Source organism: Phyllostomus hastatus, unplaced genomic scaffold (genome assembly GCF_019186645.2).
Source record: "Phyllostomus hastatus isolate PE091 unplaced genomic scaffold, TTU_PhHast_1.1 phas_contig_159, whole genome shotgun sequence".
Lineage (NCBI taxonomy): Eukaryota > Metazoa > Chordata > Mammalia > Chiroptera > Phyllostomidae > Phyllostomus > Phyllostomus hastatus.
Window position 1 is genome coordinate 4,873,410 of NW_025333640.1, and position 24,853 is coordinate 4,898,262.

Consider the following 24,853-nt stretch of genomic DNA (forward strand, 5'->3'; position numbering starts at 1 on the left):
TTGGTTCTTATGTTTTCCTTCTGGAAGCTCAAGGGAGGCAGACCAGGTGGGTGCCCCACAGAAGGTAATGCCTTCACTGTAGCACAAGTGTGTTTTGAGCTCTCAGGATGGTGGGAGCTCAGGGAGCCCCTTGTCTGGATCGGGGCCGTGTTTCAAGCCCGTCTGCCCATGGCTGCAGGGCTCCGGCAGTGTCCAGTCCTGTTGGATTCCTGCTGCCTAACCAGTGCCAGGAGGCACGCCTTGTTTACCTACACTGCCTTCTGACTGGAAGTCCCAAATGGGCACAGTTTCTCACACACGGAGTTCATGAACGCTCTGTGGAGAACCTCCCACCCATCATGGGAAAGCCTAAATGAGGGAGATCCAATGCAACAGAATATGTGGCCCGTTATGCGCAAGGCTGGGAGTCCGCTGTGCCCGCCACACCCGGCGTGGGGCCGAGCACACAGAAGGAATTCCACAAATACTTGTGTATGAATGAATGCTTCATGGTACAAAACCAAAACCTTCCCACAGGTTCCAGTTCTAACTCCCCAATCCCCAGGGGGGCAAATGGCTTCACCTGTCACACCCTCCAACTCTTTCAACAAGAGGGAACTTCATGAACACCCGTTGGGGACCAGGCTTAACCCCTGGAGCCTGGTAGGTGCTGGGCCCCAGTGGCCCCTCATCCAGGCAGGCAAAGGGGCACAGAGTCTTGGAGCTTCGGTTCTACCCTGTCCCCTTCCTGTCATTGCCCAGAAGGATGGCAGTGAGTCTGGGGGGCGGAGCTGTGTGGCTGTTCTGGGATACCCATCAATCTGTTTCTGTGACCCTCTTAGCCCAGGAAATGCCTATGAACACAGGCACTGTGGTGCTAGGTTTGAATCCGGACTCTGCCAAGGAGCTTCTGTGTGACCTCAGGAGTCAGGAGGGCTCTCCAAGCCTGTTCCACAATTTGTGACCTGGTCACAAGAGCACAACTTCAGAGTTTCTCTACACCTGAGTCTCAATTCAGAGCAGGTCTAGCACACACAGGCCCTCATGTTACACCTGGGAAGCAAAGGGAGAGCTGGCCATCAGCTGGACCAAGGGGGACACGCCCACACAGGCCTTGGGGAACTTCAGGTGTCTGGACTCCTAGGAAGGAGTAAGGGCGCCACCACGTGGCTGAGGCATGGAGGTGCCTGGCAGCTTCAGACCCTGGTGAAGGGTGTTGGGTCTGCCAGCTTTTACCCCTACCCTCACCCCGAGGTCCTGCCAGCCAGGTTCACCACCTTTCAGCCTTCCTGTCACCTCCTGGCATGGCATTACTGGTGCACATGCTTTTGTTTGCGGATCATGCCGTGTGTGCTCAAGATAGCAGCATCGGAAGCAGCTGGACTTGCCTAATCTGCAGTTGAATGAATAGCAAATGAGAAAGAAACAACAAAGAAGGCTGGGGGTCCACAGGGTGACAGGAGCTCTATTTGGGGACTTGGCGTGCAAGGTCAGCACAGTGCATTTCCAGCAAGACTGCCTGGAGGCTCTGCCTCCAGAGACAACAGGGCAGGACCATGTGCACCTAGTCTCCCTGCCAGGGAGTCATTCAGGTCCTCGGGCCAGAGCCCCAGGTGTTGTAATACCTGCCCAGCTCCAACCCACTTCCCAAACTACCCTGCACAGAATGCCTACACGCTCTGCCAGACCACTTTCTAAATAACTAATGAGGGAGAGAATGTACAGAGAAGATTGGAGAGTGAACTGCAGGCACTCTCCCTGGGGAGGGGGATCAGAGGGGCCACGAGCACCATCGTATGTGTCTACTCCACCTCTAGAGGGCAGTAGGAGCTCTATCCAGGGGCTTTGGCCTGCCTTTGAGGTAGACTCCAAACAAAGAAAGCAAGCAGGGTCCACAGGGCATCGCCACCCTCACCTGGCCTCCCCAGCTCTGGCCACTCCAGCTCCGTGGGCTAGTGCCCCAGGTACCTTCAGCTCCCACTGGCTTCCCAAACCACCCAGCACATGCAGACACCTCCACATCAGGCCACTTTCTCAAGACTGTCTAATTCATGTAAACAAACAGAAGTCAAACAAAATGAAATGCCAGAATATCTATCTCTCAACTGAGGGGACAAGAAAAGTTTCCAGAAAAAAGTAAATAATTTGCCTGATAAAGAATTCAAAGAAGGTCAGACTTCCAGCCAAGATGGAGGCACGGGCAGACACACTGTGCCTCCTCACACAACCAAAATAAGGACAACAGCAATTTAGAAACAAGAAAACAACCAGTACTGAACAGAAAACTGAACTGTATGAAAGTCCAACAACCAAGGAGTTAAAATAGACACATTCATCCAGACTGGTAGGAGGGGAGGAGTTGGGCGGCTGGGCAGAGAGGGGTCACAGCAAAAAAAGCAGTGGCTGGTGGACCCCCAGGTGTGCAGGCGGAGGCTGGTGGACCCAGTGAGGCATCAGACTGGAGGGGCACTGCGGGCAAGGCCGCTGGTGGACTGGGTGGACCCACATTCCCATGCAGATAAACCAGGTGAAGCTGGGGAGTGAGACAGACTGAGCAACCCAGGGCTCCAGTGCAGGGAAATAAAGCCTCAAAACACTGATTGAAAACACCTGTGGGGGTTGAGGTGCAGGGAGAGACTCCCAGTCTCACTGGAGAGACCCACAGGGTCCTAGAACATACACAAACCCACCCACCCAGAAGTCAGCACCAGAAGGGCCCAGTTTGCTTGGGGGAAGAGGCAGAAGTGACTGAAATCTGGCAGAGAGCAGAGCAAGCACCATTGTTCCCTCTGGGACCCCTCCCCCACATACAGTGTCACAATGTGGTGATGTGGGTTGCCCCGCCTTGGTAATACCTAAGGCTTGCCCCTCATACCTAACAGGCGCGTTAAGACAAAAAAAAAAAAGTCCCAAACACAAGAATAGATCAAAGCTCCAGAACAACTGACTGATGAAGAGATTGCCAACCTATCAGATGCACAGTTCAAAACACTGGTAATCAGGATGCTTACAGAATTGATTGAATTTGATCGCAAATTAGATGAAGAAATGAAGGCTACACTAAGTGAAATAAAGAAAAATGTACAGGGAACCAGTAGTGATGGGAAGAAAACTGGGACTCAAATCAATGGAGTGGACCAGAAGGAAGAAAGAAACAATCAAACAGAAAAGAATGAAGAAATAAGAATTCCAAAAAAATGAGGAGAGGCTTAGGAACCTCCAGGACATCTTTAAACTTTCCAACATCTGAATCATAGGGGTACCAGAAGGGAAAGAGGAAGAACAACAAGTGCAAAAGTTATTTGAAAAAATAATAAAGGAGAACTTCCCCAATCTGGCAAAGGAAATAGACTTCCAAGAAGTCCAGGAAGCTCAGAGAGTCCCAAAGAAGTTGGACCCAAAGAGGAACACACCAAGGCACATCATAATTACATTAGCCAAGGTAAAAATGAAGGAGAGAATCCTAGAAGCAGCAAGAGATAAGGGGACAATAACTTACAAAGGAGTTCCCATCAGACTGTCAGCTGATTTCTAAAAAGAGACCTTGCAGGCAAGAAGGGGCTGGAAAGAAGTATTCTAAGTCATGAAAGACAAGGACCTATATCCCAGATTACTCTATCCAGCAAAACTTTCATTTAGAATGGAAAGGCAGATAAAGTGCTTCTCAGAGAAGGTCAAGTTAAAGGAGTTCATCATCACCAAGCCCTTATTATATGAAATGTTAAAGGGACTTATCTAAGAAAAAGAAGATAAAAAACATGTTTAGTAAAATGACAGCAAACTCACAATTATTAACAACCCCACCTAAAACAAAAACAAACTAAGCAAACAACTAGAACAGGAACAGAACCACAGAAATGGAGATCACACGGAAGGTTAGCACCAGGGAAGTGGGAGGAGGAGAGAGGGGGAAAATGTACAGAGAATAAGTAGCATAGATGGTAGGTAGAGGATAGACAAGGGGAGGGCAAGAATAGTATGAGAAATGTAGAAGCTAAAGAACTTATAAGTATGACACATGGACATGAACTAAAGCGGGGGAAGTGGGTGGGAGGGGTGTGCAGGGTGGAGGGGAGTGAAAGGGGGAAAATGGGACAATGGTAATAGCATAATCAATAAACTATATTAAAAAAAGAATTCAAAGAAGTGGTCATCAGGATGCTCACCAAACTTGAGTGGAATACAGGAACTTAGAACTTCAGCAGAGAATTAGAAACTATAAGAAAGAACCAAGCAGGCCTAAAGAATATAATAACTGAAATTTAAAACACACACACACACATTAGAAGGAATTAACAGCGGATTAGCTAGTACAAAATAATGGATCAGTGGAAGACAGACTAGTGGAAATCAACCAATCATAACAGGAGAAATAATTAAAAGCCACAAAGATAGTTTAAGAGACCTCTGGGATAACAGCATGCACTCCAACATTCACACTAGGAATCCCCAAAGGAGAAGAAAGGCAGAAAGCCACAGAGACTTTACTTAAAGAAATAATGGCTAAAAACTTTCCTAATCTGGGAAAGGAAACAGAAACAGACTTCCAAGTGCAGGAAGCACAGAGAGTTCCAAACAAGAGGAACCCAAAGAGACTCCACCAAGACATGTTGTAGTTAAAACGGCAAACACTGGAGACAACCCTGAAGGCAGCAAGAAGAAAACAAAGTATTACATACAAAGGAAATCCCATAAGGTTATCAGCTGATTTCTCACAAAAATAAACTCTAAATGGATTAAAGGCTTAAATGTAAGACCCAAAACGATAAAGCTCCTAGAAGACATCAGTGGTAAACTCCTTTACATCACTCTTATCGAAATCTTTTTGTATATGTTTTCTCGGGTAAAGGAAACAAAAGAAAAAAATAAAACGGGACTACATCAAACTAAAAAGTTTTTGCAAAGCAAAGGAAACCATGAACGAAATGAAAAGACAACCTACCTTTAAGTGGGAGGAGATATTTGCAAATGATTTATCTGATAAGGAGTTCATATTTAAAATATGTAAAGAACTCATATAACTCAACATCAAAAAACAATCTAATGAAAAATTTGGCAGAGGACCTGAATAATCATATCTCCAGAGAGAACACACAGATGGCCAGTGGACACATACAGATACTCAATGTCACTAATCACCAGGGAAATGCAAATCAAAACCACAGTGAGACACCGCCTCACACCTGTCAGAATGGCCGTCATCAGTAAGTCAACAAACAACAAGTGTTGGTGAGGATGTAGAGAAAAGGGAACCCTCGTGTTTTTGGTGGGATTGTAAATTGATGCAGTCACTATGGAAAACAGTATGGAGGTTCCTCAAATAATTAAAAATAGAGCTTCCCTATGATCCTGTAATTCCACTTCTGGGTTTTTATCTGAGGACTTTTGCATTTCTATGTTCACTGCAGCGTTATTTACAATAGCCAAGACATGCAAGCAACCTAAGTGTTCATCAACAGACGAACGGATAGGGGAAATGTGGTACCTATACACTCTGGAATATTACTCAGCCATGAGAAAGAATGAAATTTATTGCAACAATATGGATGGAACTAGAGTGTATTATTCTAAGTGAAATAAGTCAGAGAAGTACCACATGATTTCACTTATACGTAGAATCTTAAAACAAAAACAAATGAATAAACACGATGGAAAGGGAATAAAATAAAAGTGAAGTCTGACCAGATGCAGGAGTCAATGACTTCATTGCTCCTTGGGACCCGGCCCTTCAGGTTTTCCCCAGGTGGTCACGTCCCCAGCCATCACGCTGTTGATCCAGGCGGTGTAGCTTCCTACACGAGTATAGATGCCGGGCTTCTTGGGGTTGCCACACACACGGGATCCCGAGGTGACCACGCCCTCAGCCACGCCGTTGCACACCAGCGGGCCCCCAGAGTCGCCCTGTGTGGACAGTGCCGTTAGGTGGGGGCACTCCCACTCCGTAGCCCCTCCCTTCCTACCCATGCATCGTGCCTTTGGTGTCCCACTGCAATTCCTGCTCCTCCCTCCAGTTCAAACCTGCTCCCTCGCTTGTCAATCTCCCCAGGCCCTACCCACTACTGCAAGCCCCACCCACCAAAGGCTCTGCTTCCCGGCTCTCAGCTGTCTATTCTGCGGGCCCTGCACTCCCACATGACACTCCAGTGCCCCTCCCTCTGTTCCACCCTCTGCTCCACCCCACACCTTGCAGCTGTCCATGTTTCGTTTGCTCTCAGCACACATCATGCGCTCAGTGACGGTGCCGTCGTGGTACTTGCGCAGGTTGCAGATGGTACGGTTGATCACCGGCAGGAGCAAGTACTGCAGGAGGTCGGGCTTTCGGCCCGAGTGATTGATCACGCCCCAACCGGCCACGTCGCACAGCGTGCCACCCGCCACATCTCGGTCCTCTTGCTGCCAGGGCAGGGGCTTCACGGCGGGGCCCAGAGTGGCATTCTCAGAGAGCTGGGGGTGGGGAGAGGCGGGCATCAGGGTCGCAGGAGGGCATATAGCAGGAAGGGCTAGGCTAGACTCGGTGGGACGGGGTTGGGGGAAGGCGGGCATCGGGGTTGGGAGGCGCGGGATGGTGGGGGGCACGCAGCAGGAGCGACTGAGGCTGGACTTGGCAGACCTGCAGCAGAAGGAGGTCGTGGTCGATGGTGTCCAGCCGGCTGTCTGGGTGGGGCACTGCTCGGATCACATCGTACAGCTGCTTGGAGGGCTCAGGTTGTGACAGCGAGTGTGCGCCCAGGAGCACCTGCACCAAGGTCTCATTGGTGTTCCTGGGTGTGGGGCAGGGTCCACGTCAGATCCGTGTCGCCCCCCTCCCACCCCTTCCCTGCTCTGTTTCCCACCACCACTCACACATGCTCCAGGCAGTGTGCTGCGCTCAGCACCCACCGCTCCGTCACCAGGAAACCGCCGCACACATGTGTGCCGTTCACCTGCACCGAGGCCATGTAGGGCCGCTCGTGGGGCTTGGCCTGGCTGCCTCCCAGGATCCGGCCGCGGGGCTGTGCCACTAGGTGTAGGCAGGGGGGTGTGAGGACTCCCCAGATGACTGCAGCCCAGCCATCAGAGGCCCCGTGCACCACCCTCTCCAGTCCCCCTCAGACCAGGAATTCCATCACTGGATCCCCACACCCCAGGGTCACAAACTCAGAAGCTCAGATGCCTGGTAACAATATACACAGAGCCTAACAGCTTTGATTTAAACAAGAAAAGCAGGACAGACCAAACCAGCACTCCTGCCATCCACTGAACACACCAGCCGCCAGTTTCCGTTGTAGGACTGCATGTTCTCACTGTGAGGAAAGCTCACATTCCAGATGCAGGTTTTGAGAATTCATGAACTTTCAGATCCTTCCATTCGTCTGGACACTGCCCCATGTCTGCCCACATAGTAGGACTGGGAGACAGTCCTGTTTGATGTGGGGGGGACCGGCTGACTGCCCTGCAGGCTGGTGGCCCCTGCTGTCACCCCAGCCCCAGGTCCACTCTCACCACATAGGGCCGCTCCTAGGAGGATCAGAGCTGCCAGGTGCACTGAGAGATCTGCCATGCTGCTGCTGTGGCCTTGACACTGCCCCAGGCGGGGCCTGGGGCACTCTTATGAGAGTGGAAGGTGGGGCGGCTCCAACAGTCCCCATCTGCCCAATGGGCAGTTGCCCAGGTGGGTGAAGGGGAGCCCTCCTCTGCTCCCACCCTCCTCAGGGTGGGGTTATCTCCTGCTGGACTTTGCACTGTCAGGGGTGCCTCCTGCCTCACTGTACCTGGCCCAGGGCTGGCCTTGATGTGGGGAGCAGCCCCTCAGAATGCAGGAGCAGAGCAGAGGGATGGACCCACCCCAGTCCCCCAGCCCAGCCTCACAAGAGTGTCCTTCCAGCCCTCAAGTTTCACAACAGCTGTTGGAGGCTGGTTTATAAACAACCGATTTCCTCGTTTTCTGTACCTTCCTTCATTGTCTTTCTCTTCCAACTTGGAGAAGAAATTGGGTGGGGGTGGGGAGGCCACCCTATACCTTTTGTCCCCCAGTGCTGTGGCTCTGGGGCCTGACACTCCAACAAGTAGAATGTTGAAAATGTGGTGTGTAGGGGCAGCTGGAAAGACTGTGTCTGCAATAAGGAAATTTAAATGGAAAGTTCAGAGTCTGCCTTCAGGTGTGGCTTGATCCAGGCACCTTGAACAATGTTAGGTCTCTGCCTCTGGTTGTCCCCTTCCTCCTTGATGGCTTCTCTCCTCACCAGTCTCCCCTGTGATGGCCCAGGAAACCCAGATTCAGCCCAGTGGCTCAATGGGCTCCTCTCCTGATTCCGTATCACTCTAGTCAATGTCTCTAGGCTGCTTCTGATTGGCTGAGCTTGGATCATCTGCTCTGTCTCAAACCAACCTGCCAGGGGATGGAAGGTTCTGAGGAGCAGAACCTGTAAGGTGGAAATGGTGGGTCAGTGTCTCATGAACCCGTGGGGGCAGGCACTGGAACCAGAAGAGTGGGGCAGGCCGTGGATATCCCCAGTGGGAACAATGCATGATGTTTTCCCCTCCTTTTTTTCCCCCTCACAGCAGATTATTTCATATATACTGAATAGAAAGTAAATGTGATCTGTTAGATCCTAACATGTTTCCTAATTAAAATCAGAAGTTCTGAACAAAAGCCCATGAGGATTTGGAATCCAGATTATGTAAGAGTATTCAAAATTGCAACATAATCTGGAAACGACTTAGAACAATGGGGTGGTTCAGTAAATAACCCCGAACATCCGCATATCCTGTGAGGATGTGGGAAGACCCCTGGGTATAGTATTAAGTGGAAAAAGATGGTCACATTTCTGAGCAGGTGGCACTTGGGGGAAGGCTGGATAAGGGGACAGCCTGCAGGAAGAATGGGCAGGCAGAGGAAACAGCCAAGGCAAAGGCCCTGAGGGGACCCAGGTGACTGAACTTCCGTCCCCAGGGAGGGGATTTGGGGCCGGGGGACAGAGAGGGAAGGAGATTTATTCCACACCTGTGGTGTGTGTGGTGGGCATCATTACTGTTCATTTGCTGGTTCAGGTGACTATTTCTTCCCCCACCGCCAGACTATAAGCTGCATGATGGCAGAGGCCATGTCTGCTGTGGTCCCCACCCATGGCCCCAGAGGCAGAAGAGGGGTACAAGTCAGTCACATGCCCCAGGACAGCAACTTCCACCAGGACTGGGGGATGCCTTGGGGATCATCTGCTTTGCTCCCCCACTCCCTTGTCAGAGCAAAAGTCTGGAGAGGTGGGGGAGGGCTTGTCTTTGTCCCCTAGTGAGACCCCAATCCTTGGTTGCACCCGTCCTAGACAGCAGCTCACTCCTCCCCACAGGGAAACAGAGGTTCAGAGATAGCCACCAAGTTGCCAAAAGTCAGAGCTGGGACTCAAACCCAGGCTCCTGAGAACGGCTTCATTCTCTGCACTCCACTTTCTCATCTGTAAAACCACACTGGTGGGGCCTGCCTCAGGGGCCAAGGAGAGCTCCAACACTAGCAAAGACCGAGAATGATTTCCACACCTGGTCAGTGCTCAGCAAACACCTGCCGCAGTGCTTTGTCACCACGTGTAAGTGGGTTTTATGGGAGGGAAACCAGAAGTGGCAACTGGCATCCTTTTACGGCAGGTAGGGAAGAAGCTTCTTACCCCAATGGACTGGCTTTGCTGCCCCCTGGTGGCAGCATACTGGTGAGATGTCCAAGACACTCTCCTGACTACATTCAATCTTCAATTGCACAACCAACAAACACCCAGACACTTCCTACAAAACAGAGAGGGTTTTTATTGTGCCAGATGCTGCATAGTGCACCATGAGATGGGCCTGGTGAGGGGCAGGTGAGGTGGGGTGACCAGGGAAGTCCTTTCTAGAAGGTCCTACTCGCAGGGTCCCTGGGGTGGAGTTGAGGGTGGGCATCATGGCGGCGGATGATGGAGTTTATCCAGTCTGCGTACTGTGCCACGGCGGCAAAGGAATCTGGGAAGTAGCCAGAGCCACAGACTCCCCTGATGAAGGAGTCGATCCCGTGGATCAGTCCGTTGCAGATCAGGGGCCCACCGGAGTCCCCCTGCACAAAGAACCAGGGGAGGTTAGGAGCTATGTTTCCAGAGCCCTCCATCCACTTCCTTTCAGGGTTGTGAAGTCCTCCCTGGAGTCTGGCTTGCAGTCCCGGTTGCTGCAGCCCAGGTGGGAGTGGGGTGGGGGCTGAGAGGGGGATTGCAGATACTTACGAAGCAGATGCCGGCCCGCCGGCGCTGCACCAGCGTGCACACGTTTGTGGGGCGGCAGAGGAATGACACCACAGTCACGTTGAGCTCCTGTAGGACTCTGGCTGCTGGCCGGTTCATGCCCAGCTTGCCCCACCCCATGGCCACGCACTGCACCCCACTCTCCACGCCTTGGCCCTGCGCAGGCAGCCTGGCCACCTGCACGTTGGCATTGATGGTGGCTGACCCGTTGAGCTGCGGTGGACAGGGAGAGAACCAAAGAGTCACATGGGGCTGTCCCCTCTCCGGGTCCATTTTCCCATCTGAGGCCCCACGGTGGTTCTGGGATTCTGTGGAGTAGGATGCCCACCCTCCAAGATGTTCCCCATCCCGAGCCTCTGTTTCCCCATCTGTGAAGTAGGAGCAAGTGGCTCAGGGTGACCCTGGACATTTCTTGAGTGTAATAAGCAGTAGGGACCTGATACACCAAGCTGCGGGCAACCCCAAGGACAAGAAAACCCTGGTTCTAGGACATTACAGAGAATAATCGTAACTCCACGCACAGTGGGAAGGGAAGGTTTCTCTCTCTCGTCTCCCAGCAGTCTGAATGTGGGGAAGTTTGGCCCATTTCACAAAGACAGGGACTGTCCCTGCCCTTGGCCGCAGGGCACGAAGAGTCACAACAGTCTGGTAGCAGACAACTGTTCAGATCTCTCTGCATCCTTGTGTTCCCTTGCTGCACAGTCCTGCCAGGTGGGGCTTCTTTCCCAGTTTACACAGCCGGACACCGAGGCACAGGGATGACCTGGCCAGTTAGAGCCAGATGAACCCCCGGCCCATAGCCTCTTCCTTGCCCTCTGCAAGCCTCAGACCCCTGGGCCTTTGCACCTGCTTGGGCATCCCTTCCTTACCCCTGGAGCGTCCCTTGTCTGCCCAGCCAGCCCCGCACCTGTAGAATCACGATGTCATTCAGCAGCCTCTGGCGGTCGAAGCCGTTTTCGAAGACTTGCTGGATGCTGAACACCTGCCGGGTGGACTCAGGCCTCCCCAGGTTGTGTGCGCCCAGCACCACCCGCACCGTCTGGAAGTCTCTGTGACAAAGTGAGCGCAGGCGATTCGGGGTGGCTCTGCACTTTGAGGGTGGCAGAGAGGCTCCAGAGCTCAGTCGAGACTCTCCCCATTCCCATGAGGTGCCTCGCCCTCTGGGACAGGGCCTTGGGCCCCTTGGCTGAATGCGGCCACTTGGGCCTGGTGGAGAAGATGAATTAATGGGGGCTCCCTGGAGGAGCCCAGGCCCTGGTCTCACTCCCCAACCCCTAGCTCCCCACCCAGGTTTGACCGAAGTGGAAAAAGAGGGCCTGAAGGGGGAAGGTGTGCTCGGGGGTCACTTACCTGTTATTCACACAGTGGGCGGCTGACATGACAAAGTTCTGGGCCACTAGAGTGCCACCACAGAAGTGGGTTCCGCGCCGCTGTAGGGACACCATGAAGGGCCATGCATGGGGCCTGGCCTGCCGGCCACCCACGATCTCAGAGGCCAGCACGGAGCCTGGGGACATTCAGGGGTGGGGTTGGTGAGTGCCGTGGAGGAGACCCACCCCACCGGGCTGGTTAGCCCTTGAACCCCCACCAAGAACCCATGGGTCAAGGGCTCCTCACATGCTTTTTGCCAGCTGAGGCACAGAAAGGAAGGGGGGGCCTGCAACACCCCTGCCAGGGCACAGCTGTATCTGGACCCAACTTGGCTTTACAGCTCCCGGAGCATGCCCAGTGACCTTACTTCCCGGTCGCTCTGGGCTCTGGGCTCCTCACCACTCTTGACGTCAGTCTCCTCCTCTGAAAATGGGTCTACCTACCCCGGCCTCCCCCTCCATGAGGATGAAGGGGCCACTTGGGTCAAGGGCACAGTCAAGAGGCAGGAATGGGTTCCCAGGGACAGACTGACGGGCAGACATGTGGAGCCACTCACCACCCAGCAGCAGGGTCAGCAGGATGAAAGCAAGGGCAGGGCCGAAGGGTCTGCAGCTTTGGGCCATGGTGAGGCGGGGGCTCCGGTGTCTCTGTCCCCTGTGCCCACCTGGCCTTCTTATAGCCTGAAGCCTGGGGACCGTTGCATTGCCCCATGGAGGGGCCAGGTGTCCCCACTTCCTCTCTCCACCCCTAGGAACGGATGGAGGCGATGATGGGAAGAGCAGTGGGCAGCGTGGGGTGGTGTGTGCTGGGGCCTAGACTGGCTCCACATGAAATTCAGGGCACAAATTTGAAAGTCAGATAAACAATATTTTTTCTTTTTAGTTACATTTTTGGGGTGGCATTGGTCAATACAATTATGTTTCAAGCGTACAATTCTATGATACATCCTCTGTGCATTGCATTGTGTTCCCACCACCCAAAGTCAAATCTTCCTCCATCACCATATGCTTGAACCCCTTTATCCTTTGGTTTCCCGCAGCCGCCTTCCCTCTGGTGACCACCATGCTGATTTCTGTGTCTGCGAGGTTTTGTTTGAGGCTTTTTTTTTTCAGTATAACTGTGTCCCAAATATTGTACTTATCTAGAAAGTTAGTCATTGTTTATCTGACATTCAAATTTAACTGGGTGTCCTGTATTTTTGCTAAACCTGGCCACCTTAGGCCCAAAGAACGCCGGCTGGGTTCCCCCACATGCCTTGGCTTACCCACGGCACTGTAATAATGACGGTGCACCCAGAGCTGTCCTGACATTTTACAGGGGGATGGGGGCCTGCTAGGTCCTTATTTGATTTTTCTAAACCCTCACTTGAGGACATGTTTATTCATTTTTTAGAGAGATAAAGAAGGAGAGAGTGAAACACTGATGTGAGAGAAACATCAATCGGTTGCCTCTTGTACCCACCCCAACTGGGGATGGAACCCACAACCTTTTGGTGTATGAGATGACGCCAAACCAACTGAGTCACCCAGCCAGGGCTGGATCCCCATTTGAGATGAGGAAACTGAGGCACAACGAGGCCTCCCCCGTGAGTTCCTACCCAGCGACATGGTGAGCAAGTGGGGGTTTAAACTCAGGCCCCGCAATTCACAGCTGGCTGGTGATTCGATGCCCACCTCCCTAGGTCTTGGGTCTCCCTCTCCAGGCCTGGCCTTCCAGTGCCCCTTCTGCTGTAGCTCACAGTGGGGAGCGCATTCCCACCTGGGCCCTCATGAGTCTCTGGTCCCCAGCAAAGATTCTGAGGAAGAGCTCCTCTCATTCCCCCGCCCCCTTGAGCTTGGCAGGTCCCCTTTCTGGCCTGGGAAAGGAATCCTGCCAGACCTAGGGGCTGGACCATGGACGTCCACCGAAGCTGCTGCCTGGGGCTGTGGAAGAACTCAGACCAAAGCAATAAAGAAGGGGCCCCAGGGCTCAGCCCCCCACCCGATGGCCCTGTTCCTCTTCCCACCTCCCCCAGAATGCTCCAGCTGCAACGGCTGTAGCCAAGGCTGTCGCAAGAAGCAACGTTTTCCTGACCTGGAACAGGGCTCAGGGGAGGGAACCAACGGATCTATCTGCAGGGACAAGCGGTGGGGGCGCTGAGGACACCGGAGCTGGGGCTGAGTCCCGTTTGCCCCTGGGCTCCCTTCCACACGCGGCCACGGGCAAGCGAACCCCCACACCTCATCAGTGGGGATGACAGCTGTGCTCCCCCAGAACCTGGCACATAGTAGGCACTCAGTGTCTGCCCTTCATCTCCCCCTTCTTCACATGCACATCAGCCAATCCTGCCCCTCTCCCTACTTGGCAGGGTCCCCACCCCATTGTGTTAAATTTATCATAAAGTACTCAGTAAGCACCTACTGCATAGACAGCCCTGTTTCCAATCTGGAGATGGGAGAGTGGAGAACGCTATATCTTGGGGGTGGGGGCTGGCTTAGGTAGGAAGACCCCATTTAACCAAAGCTGCATTTATTGAGCACCACCTGTATGTATACTATGTTCACACATCTCATAGTGGTCAAGCATATCAACTCTGGGTTCCTTCTGGCTTGGCCACTTGCCCACTACATAATTTCAGATCACAGACTTAACCCATCTGTGCCTCAGTTTCCTCATCTGTAAAAGGGAAGCTATAATAATAGGCTCCATTGCATAGGATTGTCTCAAGGATTGGATTAATTTGTGAAGTTTTTAGATTAGAAAGTGATGTCCCAGAGGGCTTATTAACCCTGAATCACCCCCAGCGGGGCAAGGTGCTGACTGCCTGGCGGGTATAGGCTGGGAGGCAAATGCTAGGCTTATAATTTGCGATCAGAGTACCGGTGACACTGGCGATACTGTAGTGAGCCTTCCAAGCAAGACGTTCGCACTGTATAGGCCTGAGTTACGCCCCAGAGAGGAGACAATGACTTGAGCATCTCCCCCGACCTGGAGGCCGGGGACCCCTGAGCTGCAGAGAGTGGTCCCCAGCAGCATAGATGCCCCTCCATGGGGCTTCCCGGGGAGCCCCTCACCACCCCGCAGGCCTCCCAAATTGCTGATCATCCTGCTTGTTATTCCCATGGGTTTGTCCTTTCTTGGATCCACCCAGCGTCCCCAGGCCCCATCCTCAGCTCCCTCTCTTGGACCTGATCTTTGCTGTGCGGCGCTTCCCTGAGTCACCTCTCACTGGCAAGCCCACGGAAACCAGAAAACACCCGTGGCTGTGTTTGGTGGGTCTTTCTGTTCCCAACATTCCCTCTAGCAAACCACTCTCTACCCCTGATGCTGTGGGGTTTTTACAGAAACCCCTTCCCCACCTCGGGCGGTGGGAAATGCAGGGAGTGCCCAGCGGGCCCCTGACACCCATCATGCACATTTCCCAGGACCCAGCCATGTCCCCTGTCCCCGCACACATTTGTCCCTGGTAACACGGCCCAGGGGACGAGGTGTAAAAGATACAAAAGGGCGCAGGCCTGAGCGTTGTCACTCTCGCTCGAATCTGCACATGGCACCAGGTGGTGGCAGAACAAACTGATGAGGGAAGAGCTGCCTTCCAGCTCTGGTTTGTCCCTTGAGCAGTTGGGACCTCCTTCGGAGCCTCGTTCCCATGGCTACTCACCTGCTGGCCAATGACCTCTACCTCCTCCCGGCCTCAGGCCTTTCCTCTAAGCCCACCCAGTTCATGTCTGTGGGCCTGCATGCTCTGCCACGTCCCTGAACTTTCCTATTCTACCCCCTGACTCTCCATTCCAGCCACACCGCATGCCTTCCTGTTCCTCTTTGCTTGATGTGCCTCTGCCTGGGGCGCTTCTCCTCACATCAGGCATTGCCGCCTCCTCCAGGAAGCCTCCCTAATAGCCATTCTGCCTGCCCTTGACTGGGTCAGGAAACCCACAGGCCCTGGGCACTCCAAGTTATGACAGCCTGGTCATATGAGAAGCCCCAAGCTGGAGACACAGAGCCAGACACGACACCCGCATCCCTGAAGAACAGGTGGGGCTCCTTCATTGGTTCTGGGAAATGTCTGTGGTAGCTCCCTTTTCCAGATGAAGAAACTGAGACGCAAAGATGGGCATCAACTTGCCCAGGGTCACACTGGCAGGGCTGGATTAGAACCCACATCTACGGGCATTGGAGGCATGGGACATACTGTGACCTGGGCCCTCCACCAGCTTCCAGGCTTCTGCTCCACACCCCCGTGCAGAGTCTGGGGCCTGGGGCCTGGGGTGCTGGGGGCCCTTGGCTGCTCCCCCCCACATACCCCCTCATGGGAAGGACAGACAGGAGCCAAAGGAGGGTTTCGATTTTTATTGATGTCACCGTGAGGCTGGGCACAGCCCCCTGCCCCCAGTTAGAGCTTGTTCCCTGGTCCTGGCCCCTGTGAGGGCCATCTGGAGCAAGTGGCTCAGGGGCTGCCCTCCTCCCCCACACTTCTCAGCACGGACTGGATCCAGTCCACGTAGAGGGCCACACGAGCGAAGAAGTCAGGGAACAGGCCCGTGGCACACTCCCGGATCAGGAAGGAGTCCACGGCCTGGAGGACACCGTCACAGATCAATGGGCCACCAGAGTCTCCCTGGAAAGAGCGAGGACAGGGTGGTCAGTCGCCCTGGGTGTGGCTCCGTCAGGGAAAGTGTAGCTAGTGGCAGCCTGATGCTAGTTAGTGGTAGAATGCTTCCAGTCCGACATGTGGACAAGTGGACAGAGGGAGGCCATTCCAAAGGAAAGTGAGCATTTATTGGCCTCGGGCCATGTACCTGGACTCCTGGAACGAGGCTGGGCTAGTCACCCCCACTTCCACAGGGTCTGAGAGGGGGCCCCAGGATGGGAAAGTTCCTAGACCCATGAAGGCCACCAGGTATGACCTGAGCGCCCTCTCTGTGCCTGCAGCAGTGAAGGCTGTTCTGCTGAGCCCCCCTGATGGGTGTGCTCCTCTTCCAGATGGGGAGTGAGGCACACCTGTGCTGCTCAGTGAGGAGGGTGTGGGTTTGCATTCCGGCCACCTGCCCACCCTCCCTCCTGTGGCCAGTTCCTGAAGCCTCTCCTCTGCTCCAGAGCAGCCCCAGCCTTTCAGGAGGTCCCTCCGGTCATGCAAACTTGGTTCAGGGCACTGCGAGCCAGGCGGATACGTACAAAGCAGATGCCTGCTTTTCGACGGGGCACGAAGGTGCACACATTGTGTGGCCGACATAGGAAGGTGACCACGGTGACGTTCAGCTCCTGCAGAGTGTGGGCCAATGGTGCACGGGTGCCCAGGCGGCCCCAGCCCATGGCCAGGCACTGGGTGCCATGGGGCACCAGCTGGTCCTGCTCGGGCAGCTGGGCAACTGCAACCTGAGCGTTGAGGTTGGCAGGGCGGTCCAGCTGGAGCAAAGCAAAGGCATGTAGGAAGTGAGAACCTGTCTCTAGACCCCATTGCCACCACCTTCTCACATTTGTTCATGTCCTGACCACCCGTCCTGTGCCTCCTCTGGGGCCTTTGTACATACTGCTCCCTCTGCCTGACCCCTCCCACTCACTCTCAGGTTCGACCACAGGGGTCACCTCCTCTAGGGAGCCTGCTCTGATTGACCCTCCAAACCCTACCAGAGCTCAGTTTTACATTCTCTGACATCATGGACCTCCCCTCTGTAGCCTTTGTCACTGTGGCATTTATTTGCTTACAAAGCACTTATTGAGTGCTAACTGTGTGCTTGGCCTTCTGCTAAGCCCTTGGGATACTACCTCTGCCCTCAGGTGATCATCTGGGGAGGTGGAGAAGCCAGGAGGACAACAGACTTATAGCCAAGGGAAATGCTAAGATGGTGAGACGTATATGGGGAGGGGTGGCTGTCTTTCCAGTAGGGTGAGGGGAGCTCTTGCTGAGGCAAAGCGGGTGCTGAAGTTGGAGGTGAGGATGTCAGATGGATGGGTGCCAGGCAGGAGGCATGGCCAGGGCAAAGGCCTGGAGGCAGGTGGAGCAACCCTTTGTGGGGTTATTGTCTGAATGGTTTTCTCTTCTCATCAGGCCTACTATGTACCAGGCTCTGTCCCAGCACGTGCAGGGGCCTGGCATACAGTAGGTGCTCAATGCATGTTTGCTGAAGATGAACAAAGGGATCCTATAGATCCTGCGGGCCCCAACTACGCACCTGCAGGAGGAGGATGTCATTGAGATTCTGCTCTGAGTTATAGTTGTTGGAAAACTGACGGGTGACGTTGAACCGCTGTTGGCTGGGCTCAATATTCCGCAAGTTGTGGGCCCCAAGCACCACATTCACCAGGGTCTGGGGTCTGCGGGGTCAGGGCAGGGCACTCATCACTTGGTCCCTTACGGGCATCCTGAGGCCCAGAGTTCAGCTCCCTTGGTGACAGCCCCCTCAGACCCAGGGCAGGGCTGAGCCTCACCCTCAGACCTCGGGCAGGTCCACTGGGTACTCACGTGTTTTCTAGGCAGTGAGCCGCGGTCAGCACGAACCTCGGGTGGATCAAGGTGCCCCCACAGAAGTGGCTGTCCATTATCTGCAGTGATGCCACGTAGGGCCGTGAATGAGGCTGGGCTTCCCGCCCACCCACGATCTCTGAAGCCCATGCCGCACCTGAGGATGAGGGGCACCAGTCATCAGTGACAGTCACGTGTCCCTGCTGCACCCACCCCTACCCACCTCCCCGGGAGAGAAGCAGTGGTCTCTGCCCGTTTTATAGATGGAGAGACTGAGTTGAATATCCCAGAGCTGTCCTTCCCTCCCTCTGAGGCGTTCATCCTAAGCAGCAGATGGGCCCTGCCCTGGTCCTGCTTCAGTCTTCCTCTCTGTGCAGTGAGGGCATTGGGCTGGCCATCAGGGGTGGGTATTCTCAGAATGAGCGGGGCCTGGCTAGACAGGCGGAAGAACGTGTGGCCCACTCACCGCCCAGCAGCATGGCCAGCAAGATGAGGGCCAGGGCAGGGCCGGAGTACTGCTGGCTGTGGGTCATGGTTGGGTGGGAGCTCAGGGTCCCTTGCCTGCCCACCAGCTCTTATAGCCCATGCCCAGAGGCCGTTGGGGTTTCCCCATGCCAGGACTGGGCGTCCTCACTTCCTCCTTTCAACTTTGGGTGCACAGGGAGTTGAGGGTGTTGAACCACATTCCAGGAAGACAGGGAGTGTTAGGCTCACAGTCTGAGCCCCGCCCCCCTCAGAGTATGAGAAGCTGTCCCCAGCCCATCCCATACCTGGGTCTCCTGGACAAGGGGCAGCAATGACACAGTCCTCAGAGGGGCACACACCACTCTCTATGACTCTCCCCATGGGGTCCCTGTGTCCTGAGCAAAGTGGACTGTGGCCAGCATGTCCAGGCGCTGGGGTAAGCCTCAGTCTTGGGGACAGGAAAGGACAGGAAAAAGGAGTGGGGGCAACAGAACCATGTGCCCTTCTAAGACCCATATGGATTCATTGTTCTTACCCGGGTCATTGTTCCCCGAGGGGACCCTGTCTGGGGACATCTGTGGTTATCAGGAGTGGGGATGCCTCTGGTATCAAGTGTGTGGGGCAAGGGACATCCTCAATCCCCCCGCTCCCCCCCCCCACCCCAATGCCCAGGATGGCTCCCCATGGAGAAGATCTGCTCCTCTGACCCCCAGGATACAGAGTGCAGGAACCCTGGTTGATTGTTTGGGGGAAATCTGAGCTCACTCACTGCTCATGGTAGATACCAGAATAAATCCCAGTGGTGAGACAGAGTAAACCAGGCGGCCCCAGCATCTGGGAGTCGCCTCCCCACTCTGTCCCACTCAGGCTGTATATTTAAATGTGTACAGCCTCCCAGGACCTCCGCAGTCAGACGGTTACTGAACACGGAGTCTCCTGGGGCCCGTGGACTGCCTGGACCCAGGGGTTAAAGGAATGAGGCGCTGACACTTGCTGCAATATGGATGAGCCCTGGAAACACGACACTCGGTGAGAGAAGCCAGACACAAAAGGACAAATACTGTTTGATTCCATTTGTGTGAAATGTCCAGGACAGGCAAGTCCAGAGACAGGAAATGGGTTAGTGGTTGGTTGTCAGGGTCTGGGGGAGGGGTTTGGAGAGCAACTGCTGATGGGGATGAGGGTTTCTTTTTGAAGTGATGGAATGTTCTGGAACTATATAGAGGTGGTGGTTACGCAACATTGTGAATGCACCAAATGCCACTGAATTGTTGTATAGGCAAGTTGTATAGTTCATAAAGTGTATTTCAACAAAGCTTTAACCAAAAAAGAAAAAGAAACACACACACACACACACACACACACACACAGCCTGCTAGATAACTCACTCACTAAGGGGGAGCTCCCCTGGAGGATCTGGGGTCCTCCTCTCCAAGCACTCTGCTCCAGGCATGCATCACACGGAGGCCTGGGGGGCAGGCAGGTGAATGCAGGGGTGGGGGTTGCCTGGAGGCCGAGGGAGGCGGGATGCTGGGGTGGGAAAGCTCCTGGCTGGGGGTGGGGGCTGTGGAGAGCCTGGGGGTGTAACAGGAGGGAATGCCCTGGACCCTCTGAGGGTTCAGTTGGCAGGTGGAGGGGAAGTGGGGGCTGGAAGCTGTTGCCTGGCCCTTTCCCACTCCAACTGTGGGTGGCTTAACAGGCAACGGCCTCAGGGGAGGGAAGCTAGGTTTGTTGAGTCACCAGGACTCTAGCACGGAGGGAGAGGGAGGGAGCGGGAAGTGCAGCTTTAGTGTCTCTGTCTCTGTCTGTCTCTCTTTTTTCCTCTCCTCTCCTTAAAAAAGGAAAGTACTCTTTTTTGAGTATTGGGAGGCTCCAAGCTGGGAGACCATATGCTCTTGGACCCCAACACCGTGGGTCAGTTTCCCCGTCTGAACCACAAGCAGGCAGTGGCTCCACCTCTTCAAGCTCTGGTCAGGCCCCTGGACTGGTTTAGCCTCCTGAGCCTCTGACGTTCCCCTCTGGGCCTCAGTCGCCCGTGCACAAAGTGGTCTGATGGCAATGCAAATAACCACGGTGGCCTGTCAGTCTAGGTGAGCATCGGGGGCTTCCAGGGGGCAGTGGGTAGCTTTGGGATCGCCCACACTTGGGGCGGGGGCAGTGGGGTCCCACAGAGCCTCCTACCATGCAGTTGGGGTGTAGCTGCAGCCCCCTTCGTACTGTCCAGGGGTCCAAGGCCTTTGCAGGCCGTGGCACATATGACTGTCCACACGCCTGGAACCCCAGGCGGTCCATGGCCCATTCCATGGTTGGGGGGGCGCCTCTAGCAACTCAGATCAGCAGCACTGGTGCTCCCCTAAAATGCAGTGTGGCACCCGTTCAGGGGCTCCCTGCAGCCCAAACAGGTATACTGCTCTTCTTCAACTTAGTACTGATTTTTAAATTTAATTCCCACCCTCACATGGTTCAACCATCTGAAAGCTGAGTAAAAAGCTCCCCACTGCAAAGACTGGACAGTCTCTCGCACCCCTGACCCTCACACCCGGGTAAACTGACTGATTCTCTTGGACTCCTCAGGACTCCGATGGGCACATGAGAATGTGCCCCTCACACATGCACATACATTATTCTGCCCTGGGGTCTTCCAGTGTCCCCGCTGTCTCGTAAAGACCCCTTGGGTCAGTGAGCAGGGTGCCCCCAATTTTTACAAAGCTGCATAATATTCCCCACTGGCTGAACCAGACTTTGTGCATTTTGTGGTCTCCTCCTGAGGACACTGAGTTGTTTTCAGTCTCTTTTCCTTCTAGACGTGTGGCAGGAACACTCTTTGCACCCTTGTCATCTGCACAATGCCAAGTGACAGGGGAGGCAAACCCCCAGGGTGGTGCTGTTAGCTCTGATGCCCAAGATCCACCTCTGCCAGAGGCGTCCCAGTTGCCTGTCCACCGAGGTGGACACGCAAAGAGTTCTCAAACACCGTGGCTTGTGCACATTTCGTAGCTTGAAAAAATGGTATCCTTGAGAAAGTTTGCTTGTATTTCTAATATAATGAATGAAGGTGAAGGTGTTTCCATACAAGATTCCTTTGTGTTTCTTTGCTGTGCACCGCTAATCTCCTTTACCCATTTTTGTACTACTGGACTGTTTCTTTCTTACTGATTTTAAGTGCTCTTCATATTTTAATCATAACTATATTCCACTATATATTTTTAAATATATACATTTTATTTTTTAAAAGATTTTGTTTATTTATTTTTAGACTGAGGGGAAGGGAGGGGGAAAGAGAGGGAGAGAAACATCAATGTGTGGCTGCCTCTCGCACACCCCCTACTGGGGACCTGGCCTGCCACCCAGGCATGTGTCCTGACTGGGAATCGAACCAGCAACCCTTTGGTTTGCAGGATGGCACTCAATCCACTGAGCTACACCAGCCAGGGCTAATAAAAATTTATTTTAACAAACTACATTATATAATATAATTCTATGCATACATAATTTTTATATAGAATTTTTTTGGTTGTCAAGTGATCTTTAATTGAAGTATCTTCCTTTGTAGTTCTTAACTGGCCAGGCACTCCACTGCACCACTGTCGATGTCACCTGTGATGTCATGGGGGCGGCGGCCATCGACACAGCAGCCTGCAGCCTGGGCGGTCTCCGGATCTCTTTAGTGGTCCCGGAGAGCTCTCTAGCTGAAGATCTGCACTGCCTCTGTTGGGCGATGTTGATGATCCATCAAAGTGATATTTCCACTGTGCTTAATGATTTCTTGCTTCTTTCTGTCTCGTGGCGGTTCTCGGAGGGCTTTGATGATCAGGGCAGAGGCAGAAGGCACTGCCTCAGTCTGGGCCTGTCTGCTCTGAATGGTCAGTTTCACTGTGAGCCTCAGACCCTTCCCATCGCCGGTTGCTTTGGCAATGTCATCACCAGCTGTGTTTTGGAGACAGGCCCAGCCAACCTTGGGGGCCAGGGAGGATGTGGCACTGACTTCCCCACCAGTGCGCCTCAGGTAGATGACTGATCTCTCAGGGGCTGAACTTCGGCAATATGGTGGAGGCGGCTGGTGTGGGATGAACCTGGATTCCGGACGACCGAAGGAAGTTGCACCTTCACCTCCAAGCCGAAAGCCAACAGCATAATTGTTATTTATTATTTAACAGTTATGTTTAGCGCTCCCTGTAGTAGGCATATTAGTTTTCTGTGAATCCAGTGGCAAACACTCTTTGGCCAGTGTCTCGTGTGCCTTTTGCCTTTGCTGCACAATATATTCTTGACCAAAATGACAGGTGGTTAAGGGGGCTTAGAATCTCACAGATTTGGGTTCAGATCCCACACTGGCTGTGCGGCCTCGGTGAGTCACCCAAGCTTTCCCAGCCTCGGTGCTCCCTGTCAGGTAGGATGATGACAAGCCCTGGCTCTCAGGGCTGTGAGTGAGTTCAGCGAGTGGAGGCCACTCTGCCAGTAAATGCTCGTTGCTTCCTGCCCCCTGCCCCCGGCCCCCGCCAATCTGGCAAAGCAGAGGCCAGGTGCAGAGAGAACGGGGATGGCTTCTTTATCAGGGTCCTAACCGCACAGGCTGGGGTGTGTGTGGGGGACAGGCCCGGAGGTAGGAGGTCACATGCCATCTCCCCAAGGGCTCAGCGCGGGGCTCCTCCGGCCAGTGCTGGTCCAGCAAGGGGTTTAAAACAGAATTGATCCAGTCTCAGAAGAGTGCCACAGGGGCAAAAAGTTGGGGCCCCTCCAACCAGGCTCCATTGAGAAGGAGGCCACACCACGTGCCCAGCTGTTGCAGATTAGGTGCCCCCATCACCCTGGATGGGTGGCAGACCAGTGAGGGCACCCCCAGGCCCAGCCCCATGCACTCTGCTCCCATCACAGAACAAACGAGCTGGTGGCTGCCACCATAGCTTCAGCCTTTCTCCTGCAACCCTCAAACCTTGTTTCAACCCCATGTGCTCTCATGCTGCTAAAAATGCTCGAATATTCATCATCCAGGTCTAATTCCATACTCAGTCCAGGGGCCCTTGTCCTGGCCTTGCTCTCACCCACCACAGGGAACTCATTACCTCTCAAGATCCCTCCTCCCACCGTGGGGGAGCCCATGCCAGATTGTCCCAGCCTGTACCTGACAGATGCTGCCCTGGCAGGTGAGGTCACCACTGCACACGTTTTGGGGTGACACTAGTCCAAAGGGGTCACAGTGACATTGAAGACCCTTGGGAAACTGGAGAGAAGCCCTCTACAACACTGGCTGGGTAGCTCAGTTGGTTAGAACATTGTCCCAGTACATGAAGGTCATGGGTTTGATTCCCAGTCAGGGCACATACAAGCAACAACAAATTAATACATAAAGAGGCAGAACAATAAATTAATGTTTTTCTCCCTCTCCCCTTCTCTCTCTCTCTCTCTCTCTCTCTCTCTCTCTCTCTCTCTCTCAAATAAATAAAGTAAAGGATAAAATAAAATAAGAAAGTCCCCTACACCTTTGGATCCCCCTGGAAGCTGGTGGGCAGTGCTACTAGCGGCACGCTGCTGGTACACCCTTCATCTGGGGAGGGAAACCAAGTCAGGAGAAGTTGGAGCTGGGGCTGGAGTCCCAGGGGGCCCAGCTGGGAAGCCAGAGTGGCAGCGAAATGAATTCTGGTCTATAAAGTGGTTTGAGCTCAAGTCCCAGTATGAGCAATAAGCTGCTGTGGGATCCTGGCCAAGTCACTTGACCTCTCTGGGCCCCCGGTTCCTGCACCACAGAAAACGAATAGTCAATAATTCCTACCACAGCTGTGGCCGGGTAGCTCAGTGGGTTAGGTCATCAACCAGATATGCCAAGCTTGCGGGTATGATTGCCGGTCAGGGCACATACAAGAAGCAACCAATGCACAAATAAATGGGACATGGATTTGTATATCTCCCTCTCTCTCTCTCTTAAAAGCTGTGGATCAGGGCACACCTGCAGAAGTGCTGTCCCTGCTGCTGAAAGCAGGTCAGGAATGGGGAGCTCCTGTGACAGCCTTCTGTTCCCAACGATGTCCACAGGTGGGGGCTGAGCCAGGGGGTGGGACATGTGTAGCTCCTTAGTCCCAGCCCCACTCCTGCAGGGACACCCACCCCTGCTTTCCTCACCTCACCCAACTCGTTCCCTAAGAAGACACGTGGCCCCAGGTTCCCTGCACACTCCTTCGAGGACTATTCGGAAACAGCATGGTTGTGTGGCATGGGCTAAGACGTTTTCCCTCCCTGAGCCTTAAGTACAGAAGAGCAAGGACTGGGCTGCTGTCCCCTCCCACATGGGCCTTTCCCTCTGCAGCTGGACCCCCAGCAGAGACGAGCATGCCTGGCATGGGTGGGCACTTATCAGCCCTGG

General features: G+C 53.9%; 1 protein-coding gene across 1 annotated transcript; it reads right to left on the minus strand.

Annotated features, from left to right (window-relative positions):
• Positions 1-5,579: 5,579 nt before the first annotated feature.
• Positions 5,580-18,563, minus strand: LOC123813919 (transmembrane protease serine 9-like). Its single transcript, XM_045831367.1, has 14 exons — positions 18,497-18,563; positions 18,031-18,187; positions 17,741-17,882; positions 16,743-16,973; positions 16,041-16,185; positions 11,568-11,724; positions 11,125-11,266; positions 10,200-10,430; positions 9,850-10,036; positions 7,462-7,566; positions 6,823-6,979; positions 6,590-6,740; positions 6,163-6,423; positions 5,580-5,880 (listed from the first exon to the last, which is right to left on the minus strand). Exons 1-14 carry the CDS (start codon positions 18,561-18,563, stop codon positions 5,683-5,685), a joined length of 2,331 nt encoding a protein of 776 aa, XP_045687323.1. The 3' UTR covers positions 5,580-5,682.
• Between the last annotated feature and the right edge of the window lie 6,290 nt (positions 18,564-24,853).

Excerpts from the sequence above, each read along its gene's own strand:
- LOC123813919 (XM_045831367.1), bottom strand. The coding sequence starts at position 18,563 with ATGACCCACAGCCAGCAGTACTCCGGCCCTGCCCTGGCCCTCATCTTG. Across the intron at positions 17,883-18,030 it reads GCTCACTGCCTAGAAAACAC|ACCCCAGACCCTGGTGAATG; the intron begins GTGAGTACCCAG and ends CTGACCCCGCAG. Across the intron at positions 10,431-11,124 it reads ATGACATCGTGATTCTACAG|CTCAACGGGTCAGCCACCAT; the intron begins GTGCGGGGCTGG and ends TGTCCACCGCAG.